Genomic DNA, 20357 nt, shown 5'->3' with positions numbered 1-20357 from the left:
ATTGATACAGATAAGGGCTAACCTGTACAAGGTCATACCTCGCAACGTCTTAGTATCCGACATTGGGAGTGGGGGTGGGGCCGTGGTCCTATCACAGTGGGGGGCATTGTTACACCCCCAGAGGACAGGCAACAGTAGTAGGTGCGCACGGAAGACACCATCCGATGTTCCCACCTGCGAGTGGGACAGCGGAAAGGTACCTAAAATTGGGACAGTCCTGCAGAAGTCGGGACAGTTGGGAGCTATCCACATCGATATGACTCAAATGAAGTTTACATTACAGGGGATACTCTATAAAAGAGGAAGGATAGAAAGTGTTGCTACGACTTGTCCTTTTTTGCGCTCCATATTCTATATCGCCATTTTTTCCTCCGCTACCTCCTCTGATGCTAATGAATACATTATGGGCGTGGCCTAGCCACATGAATATAAAAGATGTTGGTTTTGTAGAAGACAATTATGTAGTCATTTGTTACTTATTATTTTTGTAAATCAGCACTCCACATTAAATCATTAGGTGCCCGATCCATTAAGGCATGCATTCTGAGCGCAACCGCGTTTATTATACGCAAGTATTAAGGCTTTGCGTATGCCCAAATTCATCAAGGCACGGATCTGTACATACATGTGCTTTTGAAATCAGGGACAGGTCTGCTCTGCACTACTACACAGGACGCAGCAGGATACGTCCAATACCTATGTGGATTATAAATTTGCAAAAGAATGCACAGAGAAATAAATAAAAAATATTGAAATAATGTTACCTGGTAATAATATAGGCATTAACGGTAAAACAGTTCAAAACAAAAAAAAACAAAACCCAAAAAAACAGCAACCACATAACAAAAATAAAAAAAAATAAAAAAAGTGTTTCTAAATAGCATGTATACGAGACGGTCATCACTACTGATCAGGACTTAGACTAGCCCTGTAGCCGGAGAAAGAGATACGGCAGAAAAACAAGTAACTCTGAGACGCTCAAGCTGGATTCGACCGCACATGCGTGTGTCCAAGTTTGTCACACCGTTACTGTATATTCACTAAGGCCAAAAGCTCCTTCCCCGCCCACTCCCAGAAATCGTAGGCTGTAGCAAGTGTCCTTTGCGTTCATGGTCGTGTCTCCCAGTTCTGGGCACGCACAAAGTGATTTTGCGTACGATACACTCAAAATCGGCAGATACGTGCCTCAATGAATCAGGCCCTAGGAATGTATCCTATCTGAAGAGTAAAGAGAAAAATTAGAAAAAGGTCTATTTTGTTTAGTAAATGTGGGGAATTTGTTTTTCTCCAAGGGATAAAAAAAAACAAAAAACACATTTTTACATCCCATAGACATCAGTCAGCACGGTGGCTCAGTGGTTAGCGATTCTGCCTCACAGCACTGGGGTCATGAGTTTGATTCCTGACCATGACCTTATCTGTGTGGAGTTTGTATGTTCTCCCCGTGTTTGCGTGGGTTTCCTCCGGGTGCTCCGGTTTCCTCCCATGCTCCAAAAACATACTGGTAGGTTAATTGGCTGCTATTAAATTGACCTTAGTCCAGTGGTTCCCAAACTGTGCGCCTAGGCTCCCTGGGGTGCCTTGGTCAGGGCCAGTGGTAAGCAAGGTGGGGGACTACTTGGTAATTTTTTTGGCTAAGGGGTGCCTTAAAAAATGTTGGGAGACCCTAAGGATGCCTTGAACTGAAAAAGTTTGGAATCCACTGCCTTAGTCTCTGTGTGTGTGTGTGTGTGTGTGTGTGTGTGTGTGTGTGTGTGTGTGTGTGTGTGTGTGTGTGTGTGTGTGTGTGCAGGGCCGCCGAGAGGGGGGGGGAGCGGGTACTAATTACCCGGGCCCGGCATGTCAGGGGGCCCGGCCCGGGCCCTTGCGCTGCTGATTTTTTTTAATTTTCAAATATTTTTTTTCAAAACGTTTTTTTTCCTTTTCTTTTTTTTTTTTTTTTTGGCAGGGGGGGGGGCTCGGTCGTTGGTGGGGGGAGCAGGCTAGTTTAAAAAAAAAACAAAACATACTCACCTGATCGCGGAGCCGGCATCCCTCCTCTCTGCTGCTCTGTGCTCTATTCAGACTGTCTGAATGCTGGGTGTGATGTCATCATGTCATGCCCAGCATTCAGTCAGTCTGGAGCAATGGAGCACAGAGCAGCAGAGAAGACCAAGAGAGGAGAAAAGGTAAGTGAAGGGAGGAAAACGAGGGGGGCACAAAGGGGTTAAAAAACGGGGGGGGCAGCATGACAGAGGGGTTAAAAAATAAGGGGGAGCACAGAGGGGTTAAAAAACGGGAAAGCAGCATGTCAAAGGGGTTAAAAACGGGAAAGCAGCATGTCAAAGGGGTTAAAAACGGGGAAGCAGCATGTCAGAGGGGTTAAAAACGGGGAAGCAGCATGTCAGAGGGGTTAAAAAATTAGGGGGAGCACAGAGGGGTTAAAAAACGGGAAAGCAGCATGTCAGAGGGGTTAAAAAACGGGAAAGCAGCATGTCAAAGGGGTTAAAAACGGGGAAGCAGCATGTCAGAGGGGTTAAAAAATGAGGGGGAGCACAGAGGGGTTAAAAAACGGGGAAGCAGCATGTCAGAGGGGTTAAAAAATGAGTGGGGGCACAGAGGGGTTAAAAAATGGGAAAGCAGCATGTCAGAGGGGTTAAAAAATGAGTGGGGGCACAGAGGGGTTAAAAAATGGGAAAGCAGCATGTCAGAGGGGTTAAAAATTGAGGGGGAGCACAGAGGGGTTAAAAAATGGGAAAGCAGCATGTCAGAGGGGTTAAAAACGGGGGGGGGGGGGGGCAGCATGACAGAGGGGGTGAAAAAATGAGAGGGGCACAGATGGGTTAAAAAACGGGGCAGTATGGCACAGTGGGGTTAATAAACAGGGGTCAGCATGGCACAGTGGGGTTAAAAAATGGTGGGCAGCATGGCACAGTGGGGTTACAAAGGGGGGGGAGGCATGGCACAGTGGGATTGAAAAAGGGGGGGGAGCAGCATAGTATAGTCTGATGAAGGGGAGCCAGATGAAGGGGGCAAAAACAGCATGGAGGGCACAGTGTGATCATAAGGCATGGCGATGATGAAGGGGCACATTATTGTAATATTGGAGCTGGAGGAAGGCCTAATTATTAATCGTGGATGGTATTGATTTAACGCCAGGGTTGTTTGGAATTATCTAAATGTAGCTATTTTTTTCCAAATAGGGCCCCCCAGCATTCCAGGATCCAGACAAGCCGCAACTAAAGAAACATGCAGCCACAGGTGGAGAAAGTGAGAAGAACAGGTAGGAGAGAGCAGGACAGTATGTGAAATGTTGTGATTCTAGTAGGGACAATACCAATTTTTGGTGAATGTTGTGCTCAATGTAAGGTGTAGGCCAAGACTGAACTGTTTGTGTACACACTGCATTGTTTGTATACTACACTGTGGTGGTAGATGTCCTGAAAGTCAGGAGTGCTTGAACATATGTGACGCTCCGGCGAATTGAGAGCCTAGTGGTTTTTTATGTTAGCCACGCCCCAATGGCACGTTTGCCACGCCCCAAAATGCATGACCACACCTCCCAAAATTTTTGCACCGCCGTTTGGCTAGCTACGCCCCTGAATGCATGACCATACACCTAAATTTTTGGGGCTTATTTGACTATGAGGGGGGGCCCCATGAATTTGTTGTACCCGGGCCCTGAATTCTTCTTGGCAGCCGTGTGTGTGTGTGTGTGTGTGTGTGTGTGTGTGTGTGTGTGTGTGTGTGTGTGTGTATATGTGTACAGTCGCTAGGAGCCCCCCCCCCCCCCCCCCCCCCCTCCCTGACACCCCTCACCCTGGCCCACTCATGTGTGGGCCAGGCTGTTACATTATAAATTCAGTAATATTCTATTTAAAAGGGATGTTCAGCTTGTTTACTGAAAATACATTTTTAGGTTTGACTTTATCTAATATGAAACAACTGAAAGCCTAATATCCACAGTCCCAATTTCAACAAGACAGATCCGATCTCCAGAGCTGGAAGGGACTCGATTTTGGAAAAGGGGTGTGGCCCCACAAGGGGCGGATGTGCAGTGGACATATCGGAAGGTGCACGGATCAGGGGTGTGGCCTAATTAGTTCTTATCTTCCATTTAGAAAAACTGTGAGATAAATGATGAACAATGACCTTAAATATATGACAGAAAAAGCAAAACAAAAAAAAGTTTTGCTCTGTGTCTCAGTCATATTTACACCCGACAAGCAATTCATTGCAGCTTGTAAAATTAAACAACACTTTTCGCAGGGTTGCAGGCATAAAAACTCACGTGAAAGCACTGCCATTGCACACATTAGTTTAGCAAGTTTCTCCCAGCACACCGATTGTTCATTAAGGTATTAATAAAAAAAAAAAAAAGTCATGATGGCAACAAGGCTCCAATGCTGCTTTTACTTCAAGATCCATATTTATTGATTTTATATTTTTCAATTACATTGGTTTTATTGCTCATAACTGGCCGCTTGATTCATCTTATCAGCTTAAAATGAGCAAACTGCATCCTACTAGAAGCAATGAAAAATGGATCTTTTGTGCAATGCAAAACCTCTGCAACACCTTACAAATCGCTTGCAGTGTACTGTGATGCCTAAGGGGGATTAGGCGACTCTTAAAAAATAAATTTAAAAGTACGGAAAAATAACGTATTTCGGCTCTTATGCAAAGCCGTACGCATCTCAAAATGTGTCCACCTCCACATCAGCAACATATGTACCTAGCTTAATGACAAGTCATCATCAGCCACTTTTTGTACCTGCCTATGGTATATAGCACCTATGCACGTTTGTGCAGGTCTGCATGAGCCACATCTGCATAAACACGCCTCAACTGTACTCGGCCAACATTGTTTTTGACAGCACAGCTGATTGATAAGAGCCTCAAATCATTTGTGCTTCCTTCCTATCCTCCCTCTTCCAATCAGATCACTGCCCTTGTCACCTACAGACCTGCCCTCGCTAACATGATCACGTGACTGGACAGCTCACTGCCACCCACAAGATCAGACCAATCATCTCCTGCTGTTGTAGTCATTCCGATGATCTGATTGGCTACAGGTTGTTCTGTACCCGCCCACATCATAACTGCGGACACATGGACGAGCAGGAAATGAACAATGAATACATAAGGTGACAAGATTCTAGTCCAACACAACAATTTAAGAATAATCTACTCTACATGGATACAATGATATAAAGAGTTATAAGGACTAACAAACATGCCTACAGTCCTGTAACTCTAGGTTGTTATTGTATAATACTAGAATAAAATGCCAGAATTATGCACACTTAAAGACAACAGTGATTTGCAGTTCTTATTGTCAATGTTTAGGTCTAAGCACAGACCTTCATCAGAAAATGACAGCAGCTAAAGTGTTTGACTTTGCACTTATCTTGTTGGCATTTGTCATATTACTTTCTGTTGGAGAAATAAAGTCATAAATAAAAGCTAAAAACAGAAAAATAAAAAAGGTTTTAAAAAGGAAATAAGTTCTGTAACAATGAAATAAAAAGCAGTTCTCTAACTCATCTTGAATCACTCCAAATAACTAATAGATGTTCATAGAAGAAATATATACCGGTAGTTTCCAGTGTGCTAGAGTCACATATTGTGCTTGTCCAATCAGAACGTTTGTATGTAATGTAACACAGGCCCCAGACACGTATGTTACATCGTTCAATTTAAAGTGCAATTGAAAAAAAACCTATATGCACCAGAAATCAGAATACACTTAATGGATATATGTGCAACATTTTTAAATATCTTTTCTTGCTGCATGTGTTATATAATAGGCTAACTAGGCTGCAGCTTAGGGATCAAGTTTTTTTTTGTTTTTTTTGGCAAAATATTTGGGGGTGCAAAATTGTGACAGGGAAAGATATAAACCGATATAAAATGATAAAAATTGATCTCCAAAGTAAAAAGAAAAAAATGTAGTAATGTTTTAATCTTGACATCTTCCCACGGTAAAGGCTGAAGACCACGAAACATCCTTGGGCGGGCGCTTGAGGATAAGTGAGTAGGAGAGACAAGGATGATGACAGGCGGGGGTGTGACAGCCTCCTCCCCCTTCACATATACACCCCCAGTACAGTTCTGATTTTAATGGAAATGAAATGAGTGACAAAGATTGCTGTGACCCTTTTAAAGAAAGAGTCAAGTGGAACATAGTTTCCAAAACTTATAAACATTGGTGAGGGGTGAAGGAAGCCACATTTAAAATTCAGGATGAGGGGAACAGCAAACACATAGTTAAAAAAAGAAATAATGCCCTTTTCATGTTTATACTTGTATTCATATAGCGCATAAGACAAAACGTACTTTTCACACCAATTTACATGTTTGATAATTCTCTGAAACATGCAAAATTTACAATAATTATTGTAACTGTTTTCTTCTAGAACCCTTCATGTAAATACAATTAAACCTGTGCTTTTTCACAGTTCTATTTGTTGATTTTCTCTCTAATAATTAAAGCTTCACAGTTTGCAGATTAAATTAATATACATTGTAGAAGGTGAATGCAAGAGCCACTTCCTCTATGTTAAGGCAAAGACAATATACATTTATATTACAGATGATGCATAAATTAATGTTATTTACTCTCATGCAGCAGGGAGCAAAAGTAAATTGCTTTAATAATGTTAATTTTGTGCAAACATGACAAAGTACTTGTGTGTTCACAGAGATAGATAGCTAGACAGGAGACAGACCGTTATAATGTCCTAGATGAATAGCGAAAGGTCTACATATCAAATTATAGGGAACTACATAGTCTTGTACTTTTATAATCTAAATTGTGTTTTTCCGCTAATACTCTGTGAACCGCACCCTTGTTTTGTGGCAATGTTAAGATCATCAGTATGCATTACATTAATACTATTTGCAGGGGGAGAAAACTGCATCATCGGAACACAGAGTTTGGATAGGGCCCCGATGCTCCAATTGAACCTCCTGAGACCCCCGCCCCTATGCTGCAAAAGAGAGGGGCCCACCTCTGCGCATGAAGCGCTCACAAGAGGAATCTGCACTGCTCTTTCCAGGACAAAGCATTAGTCTCAGGGGGCAATATAAGTCTCCCATGGGAACCTTACATGTGGTGGCCCTGCAGACACAGTAGCAGCAGCACACCCTGGTCCTATGGTAGTTCTGCTACTGACTACTAGCAATTTCTTAATAATCATTTTTACTTTTGCAATGTTAAATCTGCTTGCTCTGTAAACATTCTGAATCTTTACGCAATTTGGCAACATAATTGACCCTTGTTGCCCCAGCTCTTTTCATTCTGCAGACTCGTATTTACTGATACAATGGAGAATAGGGAAGCAAAAATCAGAATTAGAAGATTGCATCACCGGAACATCGCATCTCTGCCATATGGCCTGTTCTCGATCTGCGATGAGTTTTGACACACATCTTTAGATTATGTCATTAAAAGTCAACGTCGGTGTTAGAATCTTGAGGTCAGGGCTATTTACGGTAATATTCTATAAAACGTGGGGTGAAAGTTTCTTATTCTGTTTGAAAAAAAAACTTTTTTGATGTTCAATGTTTAAGGGGTTTATTTATCAAGCCTAAAACCAACCAGAATGGCTCAGTTTAGGCCAAATTAAGTTGTGGGGGTATTTTAACATTAGCATAAGAAAGATATTTCCTACAATAGGCAAATTACTGCAGAATACTACATCTGAAGATGGTGTTTTCAATGGGGAGAGCATCGCAGGATAGGGATCTTCAGATCCCTCTCTGGCAGCCTTCGTGCTCCTATGCTCTCTTGTCTAACCAAACCAGGGGCGGACCTAGACTTTATGTTTAGGGGGGACGAATTTGCATAATCACACCCCTCTACTCTGATTGGCTGGCTCGCATTTAGCCCCGCCTTACGCTCGCGCTTGGCCCTGCCCCCTCCTATTTTGATCGGCGGCTGGGACCTATTTTAAAGGTAGGCTTTCTGCTGCTAGGGGGGGCGAATGCCCTGATCGCCCCCCCCTGGATCCGCCACTGAACTAAACTAACTTTGCGCATGCGCTCACTTAAGGTTGGGCATGTGCACTAAAGACTTCGGGTCTCAATCCAGAGTTGTCGATCCCACAGTCATCGCTGGGACAGCCTCTGATTGGATGCACTGCCCCAGCATGACTTTTGAATAAGTAGACTTCATCCATTATTGCTGCAAAATGTTTAAGGCTTGAATATAATCTACGTGGACATTTTGGGATGGGTTATAAATGGACCCCCTAAATGTTGTAAACCACTTACTGCCACTTTGATAAAACCCTTCAATGAGTCAGAAAGTTTAATAATTAATCAATAAACATATATATTATTTTTTTTGCACAACTTAAATCTATTTATTTTTGTTTTTATAGAACTTTTATTTATTTATTTATTTTTATTCATTTTCTTATTACACAAACATCCAAATAAATTTAAGGCAAACACAAATATTTTGGAATGGTTACCAAAATATTTGCTAACAAGGTCTTGGTCTAAATGTACTCTTACATGAACTATTTTTTTTTAAAAAAAATGTCAGCATATTTGTATCAGTCTTCTGCGTGGAGAGTCAGAACCACATGTAATCATTATACCTGAAATATATACCGCTACATTATTTTTCTTCCCTTCTAGCTAAGACCATGTGCCTGCTCGCTGCGCCACTTATTCTATTTACAGGGAAAAAAAAACCCTACAGATAAATGTGAAAAGAGGTAAACAGGCTGCTATTGTCCAGGAATCTGGCAGTTTTGAAAGAACTGTGCCTCTTATCGCTGGACTGCAGCTCTCTAATTCACTGCTTCGCTAAAGTGGCTGAGAGGAAGGAAAAGAAAAAAAACACAACAGACCTAGCATTACATTGCAAGTACAATCCAGAGGCGGATTAATATTTGACACACGCTTCCTCAGAAACTAATCAATCAACTCATGTAGTCATATGAGAAATCTCCTCTTAAAGAGGGTGTTTAATCTCTTCAAGGTTTAGTTCATTTATATATTTACTTCTTTGGCGCAGCGATGGTAAATGTGGCTGAAACATTAAGATGCAAAACAGCAGGAGACTGGGAAACTTTTACAATGTGTGTTTTTTAAGATAAAAATAAAGTTCCAATTGCACTTATGTGATGCTCATGCAAATTAATTCAACTGTTCAGCAATGTAAACGCCTCATAAAGTTTCTGGATGGATTTTTCTCCTAAACCTGACACACGTGAGCGTGTAAATAAATATATATATATATATATATATATATATATATACACACACACACACACACATACACACGTATGCTGTCTACCACTGCTATCACATATCTATCTCCTTCATTTAATCTTACCTATCTTATATCTATATCATTACTATATCATAGGTAGATACAACGATATGAGATTAAAAGGTAGATAGATATGATGTAGATATATATTAGTTTGAGAGAGAGAGGAGATAGTTAGGATATAGCAATGATATAGATACAAGATAGATATGAGATAGATAGGTAGATAGATATGACTTAGATATATAGGAGTTTGATAGAGAGGAGATAGCTATCTATCGCATATATTTCGATCTGCCTATCACCTATATTTCTTATCTCTATAAAACGCCTATATATCTACATCATAGCTATCTACCTCTCATATCCATCCAACTCATATATTTACATCATATCCAACATCTATCCCATATCTATATCATTGCTATATCATAGCTATGTCATAGCTATCCATCTCATATCTTTCTATCTAACTATCTCTCTCTCATATATATCTAAAGTTATATCTATCTATCTATCCATCTCATATCTACATATAATTTCTTTGCGTGGTAAAATACTTGATTTATATGGATGGTATAACATTGTATTGTTGGAACTGTACAATGATGGATTTAATGTGGGGTTAGGGTAGGTTTGGGTTGAAATACGTCTCAATCTCTTTACCGTCACCAGCTAAAGTCTTCAAGAAAATCTGGTCTTGCAGTTGGCCTGATATCACAGATACGACCCCGTGACCCAGGATACCCTTGTTGTATTTAATATATGTGGTATAATACATCACACCTTCCAGCCCCTATCTGTTCCCACATACAGTATATACCTGTGAATCAGGGGTCCCTGGGGCAGGGGAGCTGGAAGCCCAACAAATATTACGTCATGTGACCTGCGTGCTTCTGTTTTTAAGAACCAAATTTACCATAAGTCATTTTCATCAGGTCTTGTCAGTCTTATTATCGTTCAGGAAAACTGTTCTACTGGCAGTATCTGGGATACACTACATAATGGCTTCCGTTCTGTATAGTGTGTTTTAGTGCTGTTACTCTACTTAGTAACTTGTGATTTAAGTCATCTGAACATATGCTGAATTATCAACGTTAATTAAATGCATAACCAAGTACATATTTTTGTAAAGGATACAATGTATTTCTCTTTGCTGCTTACAATGTTTTGAAATATCGATTTGTAATTTCACCAATCTGTGTCCTTAATTCCCATTCACACCTATGTTTTTATATATGGTTACATAATTAAGATATATTTTGTACTCCCCACCACCAAACTGTTGAACGACTACTGAAATTAATCTGCTGACTAAGGGTCGAGGGCCCAGAGGGTAATAATCTATTGTTTGCCCATTTTCTATAAAAAGTATCAACTAATGTATTGTTCTTTTGTTAAGTCTCTTGAAACATGAATTCTATTCTTGAAAAGCTGCACAAGGGATCAGAATATTATTGTAGGATTACTAATGTGGAGTTTTTAGTACATACTTGAAACTGAGAACATAAGAGATGCTAACGGGTCTATAAATTATAATAAGTTATAATAATAAAAACAGAAGTCATGTGACACACAGTGCCACAGATAAACAATGGCTTGGATACAAACTACTGATAAGGATTCTTAAGTAGAAATACTTATAATGTTGACTATAACCACTGAGCCATCTGCTCTTTCCAATAAACAAATTAATGTTTTGTCTTCTGGATAGACCTATACAATTGTCCCAAACAAATTATTTTACAACCGTTTCATCTACTAGTGTCTTTTTGTACATCTCTATTACCGTTTAAAGAATAGAATTAATCCAGAGGTTCCTCCACACCAGCTTCAGCCTGTAAAACCTTTGTCTTGATTATGTTAAATAAAAGCCTCCCCTCTCAAGCCTTGCTGAATCCTTTAATTTACTTTAATAATATTTAAATCTTAAAACAAATTACAATCATACCCAATGGGTATTTCTGATGCGTCACTTGAAAAAAACAGCAACTCGGTAGTAAATAAAAATACAGCGTTGCATTTTATCATTTTCTAAATAAAACGTACCATAGAGCTCAGTATTAGTTTACAAGGGTATTAAGTTTAAATGAACAATTATTGACACTAATTAAAGCTGTCAGCCTTCTGGGTAAGACTTGTGTCTAATTCACATTGCCAGCACTTAATGGGTGCATCTATAAACTCACAGATGAATATCATAATAAACTCTGAAATTAAATATATGACAAATATTTGGACCACAAATTATGCTACTCAAATGACAGTATGCAGACAGTTCAAATGTACAAAACGTTTGATAGTAAACCTATTTGATGCAATAGCTTTGTTACCTTAATCAAAAGGGAGGACTGTTCACAAAATTGCTTTAACCAAGTTGTTTTTTATCCATATCACCTGTCAGGTATAATTTTACCAGCACATTCTGCAATATTTGCTGCCCAAATGTTCTTAAAACAGGTTTAATATCATGGTACTTTTGAAAAACATTACACAGATGAAACTTACCAGATGCAGGAGACACTTCACCAGGAGAATGGAGAAGAAATGCAGCTCCATAATTTTTGCTTGGGGTGTATAAGAGATTATTTAACTTTCATTCTTCACCATAGCCACATTTAGGAGTCTGAATTGCTGATAAGAGACTTTAGTTTTGCGACCTAAAATACCAAACACAACCATACAATAATAAACAGCCAATAAACAGCCAACAAATAATTAAGTACTCTACAGCAAACAGACTACTTGCTAAAACATGCAGAACTCTTTAAGGACATTGCAATATTCTTACCCTTATCTCAGGCTCGGACTCCAAGACAATACATTTCTCCTTCAAGGTCCCATCCAGAACTTAAAGGCATAATGTCCTCTTGTCTGCAGCTAATAAAATATATTTCATCCAATGGAGACAATGAATGGTTTTTTTAATGACGAGTTCCAACTTTCTCTGTTTTTTTGCGTCAATGAGCTTTGCAAGAAAATATTTAGGGATTGTTTTAACTAGGTATAAAGAGGCATTGTAAAGTCAGTTGCAGTTCTGTGGGTCTTTTTTCTTGGCTAATTCCAAATCGATTTTGCACCCAGGCTCATTTCAGGACTACCATCCCCACACAAGCAGCTGTTAGACAGCAGTGCACGGAATTAAAGAGCAGGATCCAGCTCTCCCCCATTCAGTGTAACATTATTGGCTAGGCACACCTCCAAGCCTGTCACTGGCAGCCTGTTCTTGTGCAACACGGTTGCGAATTGGATTTTACAACGTATCCATCTGACCACAGCAATGCACACACAGCCCGACTGCTGCTTAAAGCTTCCAGTACTGACTTTTTAATTCCTCTGCCAGTACATGGTGGAGTCTGCTGATTATCTGGCATCTGGAATTCTGTTTCTGGAGCACAGTTATGCTGGCAAGGCTGTGATTGGACAGTCTGCATCCTAATTGCTGGGACTGACCAACTCTTTATTAATACACCCCAATTTTTTTTTTTTGCTTAAAAGTAAACCCTGTGTTTAAAGAGAAGTGTGCACAAAGGACTCATTTATCTTGATTTGGCATTTATTTTTAAACAAAGGGTTTACTTTTTTTTTAAACAAAAAACTGGGAACTATTAATAAGTAGCTAGTATATAGTAATATTATACAAAACATTGCAATACATTTACTAACAAATAATGCTGTGTGTATATAAATATATATTTATATATATATATATATATATATATACACACACACACACACATCTCTCTCTCTCTCTCTCTCTCTCTCTCTCTCTCTTTATTATGTAGTATTGTAAATGTTTTGCATTGTTTTCTAATATTAAAAAGGGGTTCCTAATCTGAACAGATTGTGACTGCTCATCTAACACCATGATGACCTCAGAATAATCACCCAGGGCAATTTTTTTTTTTTAGTGAATTTACCAAAACATCTCCATTCTCCTGCAGACTACAGCTGCCAAGTTGCACAGAAGCAGGGTTAATGCTTTGCTGATTAAAGCACCTATGCAGAAATGGAAGGGGCACTGAGTTAAATTTATAACACAATATGTAAAATACTGTACACAGAAGGGTGCAAGGTGAGGGATGCTTATCACCCTGTTTTTTTAAAACCTAAGAAGGCTTAATAACACCAGACCAGGGAATAAGGAATACAGGGATCTTAAAGTGCAGCAACATTGCAACAGAGTAGTATATTTGGAATGAAAATTAGGTCTTAATTTTTGGATCAGCTGCCCCTCCCATCAGGGTTCCCACCAGGTTGTGAATTCTGGAAAGGGAAGAGATAAAAGGTCAATTAATGAGGACTCCACCCTAAGGGGCTGCATTCTCCATCTGCTGGATTATACTGGCAAGTTACATTTTAACACTATCATTTCCAGACGGCTAAGGGCAGAGTGAACAGCCCCTCCCATCTAATAGATTTAGGATAATTAGTGTCACCAAATCATTAAATAAATCGGGACACATGTGAATGACATACACTGCATGTCTGCACTGTATATATAGCTCACACGGATGCAGACTGCCTACCAGATATACTGTATAATATTTACTATTTACCATAACTTGTTGCATACAGAATCACTTAGAATCACATAAAGGCAAATTCTGTTTTCCAGAAGTATAGTGTCCAGGATTGTAGCATAAGGAGCTAATTGAACCTAGGTCACCATTACCTGGTAGACTGTCTTCCACAATTTGGTGAAAATGAACCATAATTTGCATTTGAATGTATTGTATGCAATGTTGCAGGTACCACTGTGCTTTTTGTGTGTGATAGGGGCTTAGCACTTTGAGTAGCTGGTGTTTTTATAGCCTGTCGTGCAGTGTGGATGAAACCAAAGTCTATATATTTGTTTTCTGCTAGTTTCCCTGTCTGATGAGGCTACAATTTAGTTTTTGTTTCCTGGGAAGAAAGAGCAAAGGGGGTAATGTACAATATGCAGTGCAGATGCAGAGCAAAGCAACAGCCAACACTGCCTGTTTGTCACATCACTGGATCTGCACTTTTTCGACCCTGCACAAAACACATGAGATGCACAAAGGAGCCTTAGGGGGAGATTCGATCAAACTGCAGGTCTTCCTGCCTGTTGATGTGTGGTTTGTAGTCACAGTGATTTACTAAAAGCCAAATCTCACAGCAAAGGGCATAAACATCAAGGTTTAAACCAGGATTCACGATTTTTATATATGCAAGGTATAGACAGTATGAGACTGCATGGAAATCCGCTAGTCAGCAATTGGGCCCCTGCGTCCAGAGAGTACTGGCCCAATGCTGACTAGTGCTGGGCTCCTCTTGGTACCTCTGGGAGGAATAATACTAGGGTAATACAGTGAAAATATAGTGCTTACTCGTGTGGCACTACAAGTGCCAGCATTCACTGACAGCCTTTGACTGTTCTTCCATGCTGGCGGTAATAGAACCACAAGCGCCAGCATGCACATGGGTGGGAGTGCATACTTGCACTTGTAGTGCCACAAGTGTGCACTACAAGTGATGTCCTCTTAATACAGTAAATAAATAGTATTGGCCCCTTTATCTATATAATAGGTCAATAGGGGCACAATTAATTAAATAATTAATTGTGCCCCCTTAGAATCAATAAATAATCAATTGTGCCTTCTTTTAAAATATAAATAATTTTGGCTGAATTAAAAATGTGATTATTTTTGGCCCCCATAAATTTTAATCCAATGTTTTGTCGCTGCATACATTTGTTCTTTATAAAATCTTCTTCTTTTCATGATCCAACGTAATCCATATGAGGAATAAAAAGAAACAACCAAATGGACGGAACGGAAAGCTAAAGAGCACCCCAATGGGGTAACCTCTGCTGAGACCGCCTACTTAATAGCCGGGCACCAATCAGCAGCGGTCTCCTATCTGTGATTGGGTGATCTTACCTGTGATTGGTTGAGTGGTGTGACGTAATCTCTTTCATGTAAATAAACAGCACTACATTGTATAGTAAACTGTGTCATTGCATGCAGGGATACATACCATTGGATAAATACACATTATTTTGTTATACCCTAAATTTAAATTACACCATACAGAAATGACATGAATTTAAAATAATACATACCTGCCAACATTCCTGATTGAAAAATCAGAACACTTTTAGCTCCATAATCCGCCTAAAACGACTCCAAGATGTGCCCAAAAAACGTCTGTTTTGGGCGAGGCCAAATTTCTTGTGAATGCCAGAAATACACTAACACACACATTAATGCATATGTCATTTCATATTTCATTTAATCAACAGATTTTCAAATAAGTCAATTCTGCCTCAGCATAACATATTGTATATAGGAAACAATTTATTTTGATGACAAACTATCATGATTTTGGCAATACATTATATTTGTTTTTTTTATTTTTATTTAAAGTCCAACATTGCTATGTTTAAAGAACACTCCTATTGTAACGTTTTTGTAGTTGTTGTAGCCTTTCAGTTATATTTTAGTTAATAACTATAAAATATCTTATTCATACTGTATTCTCTGGATGAGATCTTTAGATACCTACAAATAGACAAAGCTCTCTTTCTAAAACATATCTGATCAGTTGTGTGCAGATAGGGTTATTTCCCTTCTCTTGTGTACAGTTGGATTTCTATGTAGAAACTGCTGATCTTTGATTTGCTTGGTAGATCAGTATGTAGTCATTGTTTCTTTCTGTATACCAAAATAAGCAAAGCAGCAGCCTTAGAAAATCCCACAATTGGGCCATCTATTAAAGAATAGTCACTTCTAGCGATGATTTTTCCAGTTAGAAGACATTGTTCCATTTTAAATGGTGCAAAAGGGGATATTAAAGGTCATTTACATCCTGGAAATGATATAGATGCAGTCTGAGCAAGTCCAGAAATAGAATAACCCATGACAATTTGTTAAAGCACCCCCGACTGACGCATTGGGTGACTATTTGTGGGATTGCAGTCTGTGACCAGGTCCAGCTTCTTGGTGAACTGCGTTTCAAGAGCTTTACTCATCTCATATCGTGTGTATAGGAAACAGGCTGTGATTTTGTTGATTGTTGTGGCATTAGGATCAGCGTTCTAAGAGGTGAAACCTATGGGAAATTTATAGTAAAAGCCCACAAGTAGTGGTGGACATCATTATAGTTACGGTTGTTGACTTGTAAGGAGCCACAGTGCTCCGCAGTGCCGGCTAGTGGGGAAATCAGGACATGCATAAAACAGGGACATACAAGGATAACAGTTGTGAAAAAAAAGCGCCGCTCATGGGAGAGCTTACATTCTAATTTGAAGAGGGCACAGCTGAGACAAGAGAAGCGAGGGTGGCTCGGAGTGGAGGTTGGGACAGCAGCGGGGGATCACCACAGAGTTGTATAGTTTGGAGTAGAGTAGGACGTAGAAAAGAGATGGATCATCAGAGTGTTTAATGATTAGAACTCTGGGGGGGGAGAGTCTGTGGCAGGAAATTTAATGGGTGATTAGCGGCATCTGAGAAGTCTTTTAGGTGGGAATGAGAGATGATTATCAGAGAGAAGGTGAGGTGCAGGTCAGAGGTCTAATAGAACATCAAGGAGAGTAATTCGAGAGGAAGTTTGAGATGTATGAGATGGTGGTCCTGTGAGGGTGAGTTATTTGATTTGGATTCTGCAGGATGAAGAAGGGGTGTGGTGGTGGTGGAGAAGGGAATATCTTCTGATACGTTGCTAGGTGGAAGACCAACTATTTTTTTTGGGGAGATTTGAGGCAGTCATTGAACAGACAGCAGGGCAGAATCTCAGGTTACATCAGGTTACTCCATAACTTGCTCTCTACTTCTGAATGGTCAGTAATAGAAAGATTATCGATTCTGCTAAACCCACCTAAAAAATTCCCCTCTGTCCAGCACGGTTAGTGGTCCTCAGCCTCAGCAATGCACCACAACTAGAAATGGTTCAACTCATAACTGTGCATCTTGGGTTAGTAGACAGCAACTATTAGCCGCCAATTACAAGAAAACGAAAAAGATATTTATACAATGAAATAAACGCGGAGGCGCAGGACACACTGTACCTATTTGAGCAATTTCCCCTATTCATCCACAGTACATATAAAGGTACTATCCCGCTGCCCATTTTAAAATGCACCCATGCAGACAAAAATTTACTGCAATCAGGGATGTAATTGAAGTTCTGAATTGAGTAAAGATAAATAAATCACTACAAATTCTGCCTATTATCATGTTTGGACCAACTCCTTAACTAAAATCAATTTGACATTCTTGGATAGTGCAAACAAAACACCCTCAATCTTTTGTAAAGACCCCTACTTGGGTCAGGTAACTGGTCACAAATACAGCAACAAGATATAACAGTCTAGTTGCGTTGGCTTTTGCCCTGTGTTACACCTGCATGATAGAATGGCGCAACTTTCTGCACTTTGTTCATAAGAGAGCACAGCTAGTAAAACCTATAATATGCACAATGGAGAATTATCCCTATTAATTTAATGCTCTTTGTTTACTCATAAGTAGCAAAAAAAATCAGTAAATAATTCAATTTTTTTTAAATTATATTTCCAAGTGTCCGTTTAAAGTGGAATACCTTCTGAAAACATTTTCAGAACCTTGACCCTTGTCAGGTTTATCATACAGTCAGCCAAAACTTCCTGTAATCTCCCATGATCCTCCTGGCTCGCTGTCTGGATAAGTTCCAGCTTAAGTCTATACCATACTTGCCAACATTTTGGATTTTGCTTCCGGGAGCTGCCGTGGGGGAGGTGGGCGTGTGAGGGGCGGGGCTCTGAAATCACGTCATTTTGGACCCACCCCCCCGTGACGTAATGATGCAAACGCATCATTTTACAGCGGGGGGCGGGGGCCAAATGCCGCGATTTCAGGAGAATCGAGGGTATTTTGGTCCTAATTCTGCCCAATGCGGGAGATTGCCATACTCTCCTGGGAGTCCGTGAGACTCACCCGAAATGCGGGAGTTTCCCGGACATTTCGGGAGAGTTGGCAAGTATGTTCTACACTTAGGGCCTGAAGTAGAGTTGTATGCCATTTACACTGATATCGTAAGTGTAAATTGCATCATGTAATTAACACAGTATTCCAGATCCATCGCAACTCAGAATACTATGCAAATTGCACAAACACACCTCTATATCCACCTTATGGGTCGGTGTGCATGACACACTTAAGTCACATTGGCCCTGTAAAGCAGATAAATGAATAATTAAATTAATGTAAACAAAAGCACACCTTTTTTTAAAATGTAATTACTTTTTTTTTTACTTCTTTTTTCAATAAAGCAAGGTCTGTTGCACCAGCAGAAAGCACTCGCTAAAGATGCGTCTCCTAAAGACCTATGTCTGGTTGCTTTCAACTGAGCATAGCATGTAACGTGTGCGTGAAGACGCCTTTACATTGCTAGGCTCGCCCACCACCATCCCCGTTCCGACTCTCGAAGCGCAGAAAGGTATTTGGAGATTTTGCTCACGCTTCGTTCCAAACAATATGTGACTTCAGTAAACTGCTTCAAAAATCCTATGCTGCCTATACATGGGAACTGCAAAGAGACACAAGTACCAGGATCAATGTCCGTGTTGTCTTCACAATATTCAGACTTGTTTGCTCTAGAGATGACTGAAGTTGCGGCAAATTATTGTACGAATCGCATTTTGATGTGAGAGAGGCTGTTTCATAGTGTTGCAAAGTTCCTACCATAAAATCTTCTAGATTCGCTTATATTGGTCATTCTGCAATGAATTTGTAAATTCAACATTTATAGTTAATATATTGAGCTGAGTTGATGGTTATGGTAATTCAGTCTGCTCTGTGGTTTATAAAGAGAGAATTTAATCTGGAAAAAAATTATAAGGAAAATTCCACGTGGCACAATTCGTCTGGAGAAACGGGCAAAATTTTGCACCAAAATGCGGAATGAGCAGATTATTCTGCAGAACAGTTTCGTATCTCTAGTTTGCTTATGTTGCGAACTGTATAGGGCATGAACACACTCTTTAAAGCTGCTAATCTGAACAAGCCCTAAGATAAGGTCAATGCTTAATGTTGTGTAACATAACGGAGAAGCATATTCACTGTGCCAAATATAATTAAACACAATGGGCTGATTCATTAAGGAAAGTAAGGCAAAAAAATTAGTAACTTTGCACCTCGGTAAAACCATGTTGCCTTAGGGCGAGGTGAATTTAAAATGTGGGGACAGATTTATGATTGGGATAGGGCATGTCCTAGGTCAACTTTACATTTCAGTGTAAAAATAAAGCTATCAAGTAATTGTGTGCTACATGAAAAATCAGCCAGTATTTAACTTATGTGCAAAGTAATAAACTAATATTCACCCCTTACATTGTAACATGGTTTGCCCAGCATAAAACTCTCTCATTTTTTGCCTTACTTTCCTTAATGAATCAGGCCCAGTTTATAAAATGATATATCCCCGAAAAAATGTCATCTCTGGTCATCCGGCATTTTACATTTTTTCGTCATGCAAATATAATGCCACAGAAACGCTGTTTGCCTCTAACTGCACCACTACGGGTGTCCCAACAACACACGTTCCATTGTATGTATTCATACTCAGGGATGTGATACACAAAATGGTTTGCTGTTCTTGCTTTTTTCAAAGTTGATTTTTGGAGTGAACAATGTACATCTTAACACTGTAGTACAGCGCAAATTGGCATGTTATCAGAACGCATAGAGCTGGCTTCGACATCACGTGACCTCCTCAGGGAGGTCATATGGTATACCTGGGGGAGGGGGGCACTGTGCAGGGAAGTCACATGGTATACCTGGGGGAGGAGGGAGTGCACTGTGCAGGGAGGTCACATGGTATACCTGGAGGAGGGGGGAGTGCACAGTGCAGGGAGGTCACATGGTATACCTGGAGGAGGAGGGAGTGCACAGTGCAGGGAGGTCACATGGTATACCTGGAGGAGGGAGTGTACAGAGCAGGGAGGTCACATGGTATACCTGGAGGAGTAGGAGGAGTGCACAGTGCAGGGAGGTCACATGGTATACCTGGAGGAGGAGGAGGGAGTGCACAGTGCAGGGAGGTCACATGGTATACCTGGAGGAGGAGGGAGTGCACTGTGCAGGGAGGTCAC

The 20357-nt window shown here is 40.1% G+C and overlaps 1 protein-coding gene across 1 annotated transcript in view; it reads right to left on the bottom strand.

Annotated features, from left to right (window-relative positions):
• Positions 1-12622, bottom strand: part of NXPH2 (neurexophilin 2) — a 76005-nt gene extending 63383 nt beyond the window's left edge. Inside the window, exons 1-2 of the mRNA XM_075180939.1 lie at positions 12060-12622; positions 11777-11928 (exon numbers count right to left, since the gene is read on the bottom strand). Coding sequence (XP_075037040.1) covers positions 11777-11827 — 51 coding nt within the window. The 5' untranslated portion in view covers positions 11828-11928; positions 12060-12622. The remainder of the gene's footprint in view (positions 1-11776; positions 11929-12059) is intronic.
• Positions 12623-20357: the final 7735 nt, after the last annotated feature.

This window comes from Mixophyes fleayi, chromosome 7, assembly GCF_038048845.1.
Source record: "Mixophyes fleayi isolate aMixFle1 chromosome 7, aMixFle1.hap1, whole genome shotgun sequence".
In the NCBI taxonomy this organism is placed as follows: domain Eukaryota; kingdom Metazoa; phylum Chordata; class Amphibia; order Anura; family Limnodynastidae; genus Mixophyes; species Mixophyes fleayi.
This window is presented reverse-complemented; position numbering and strand designations above follow the sequence as displayed.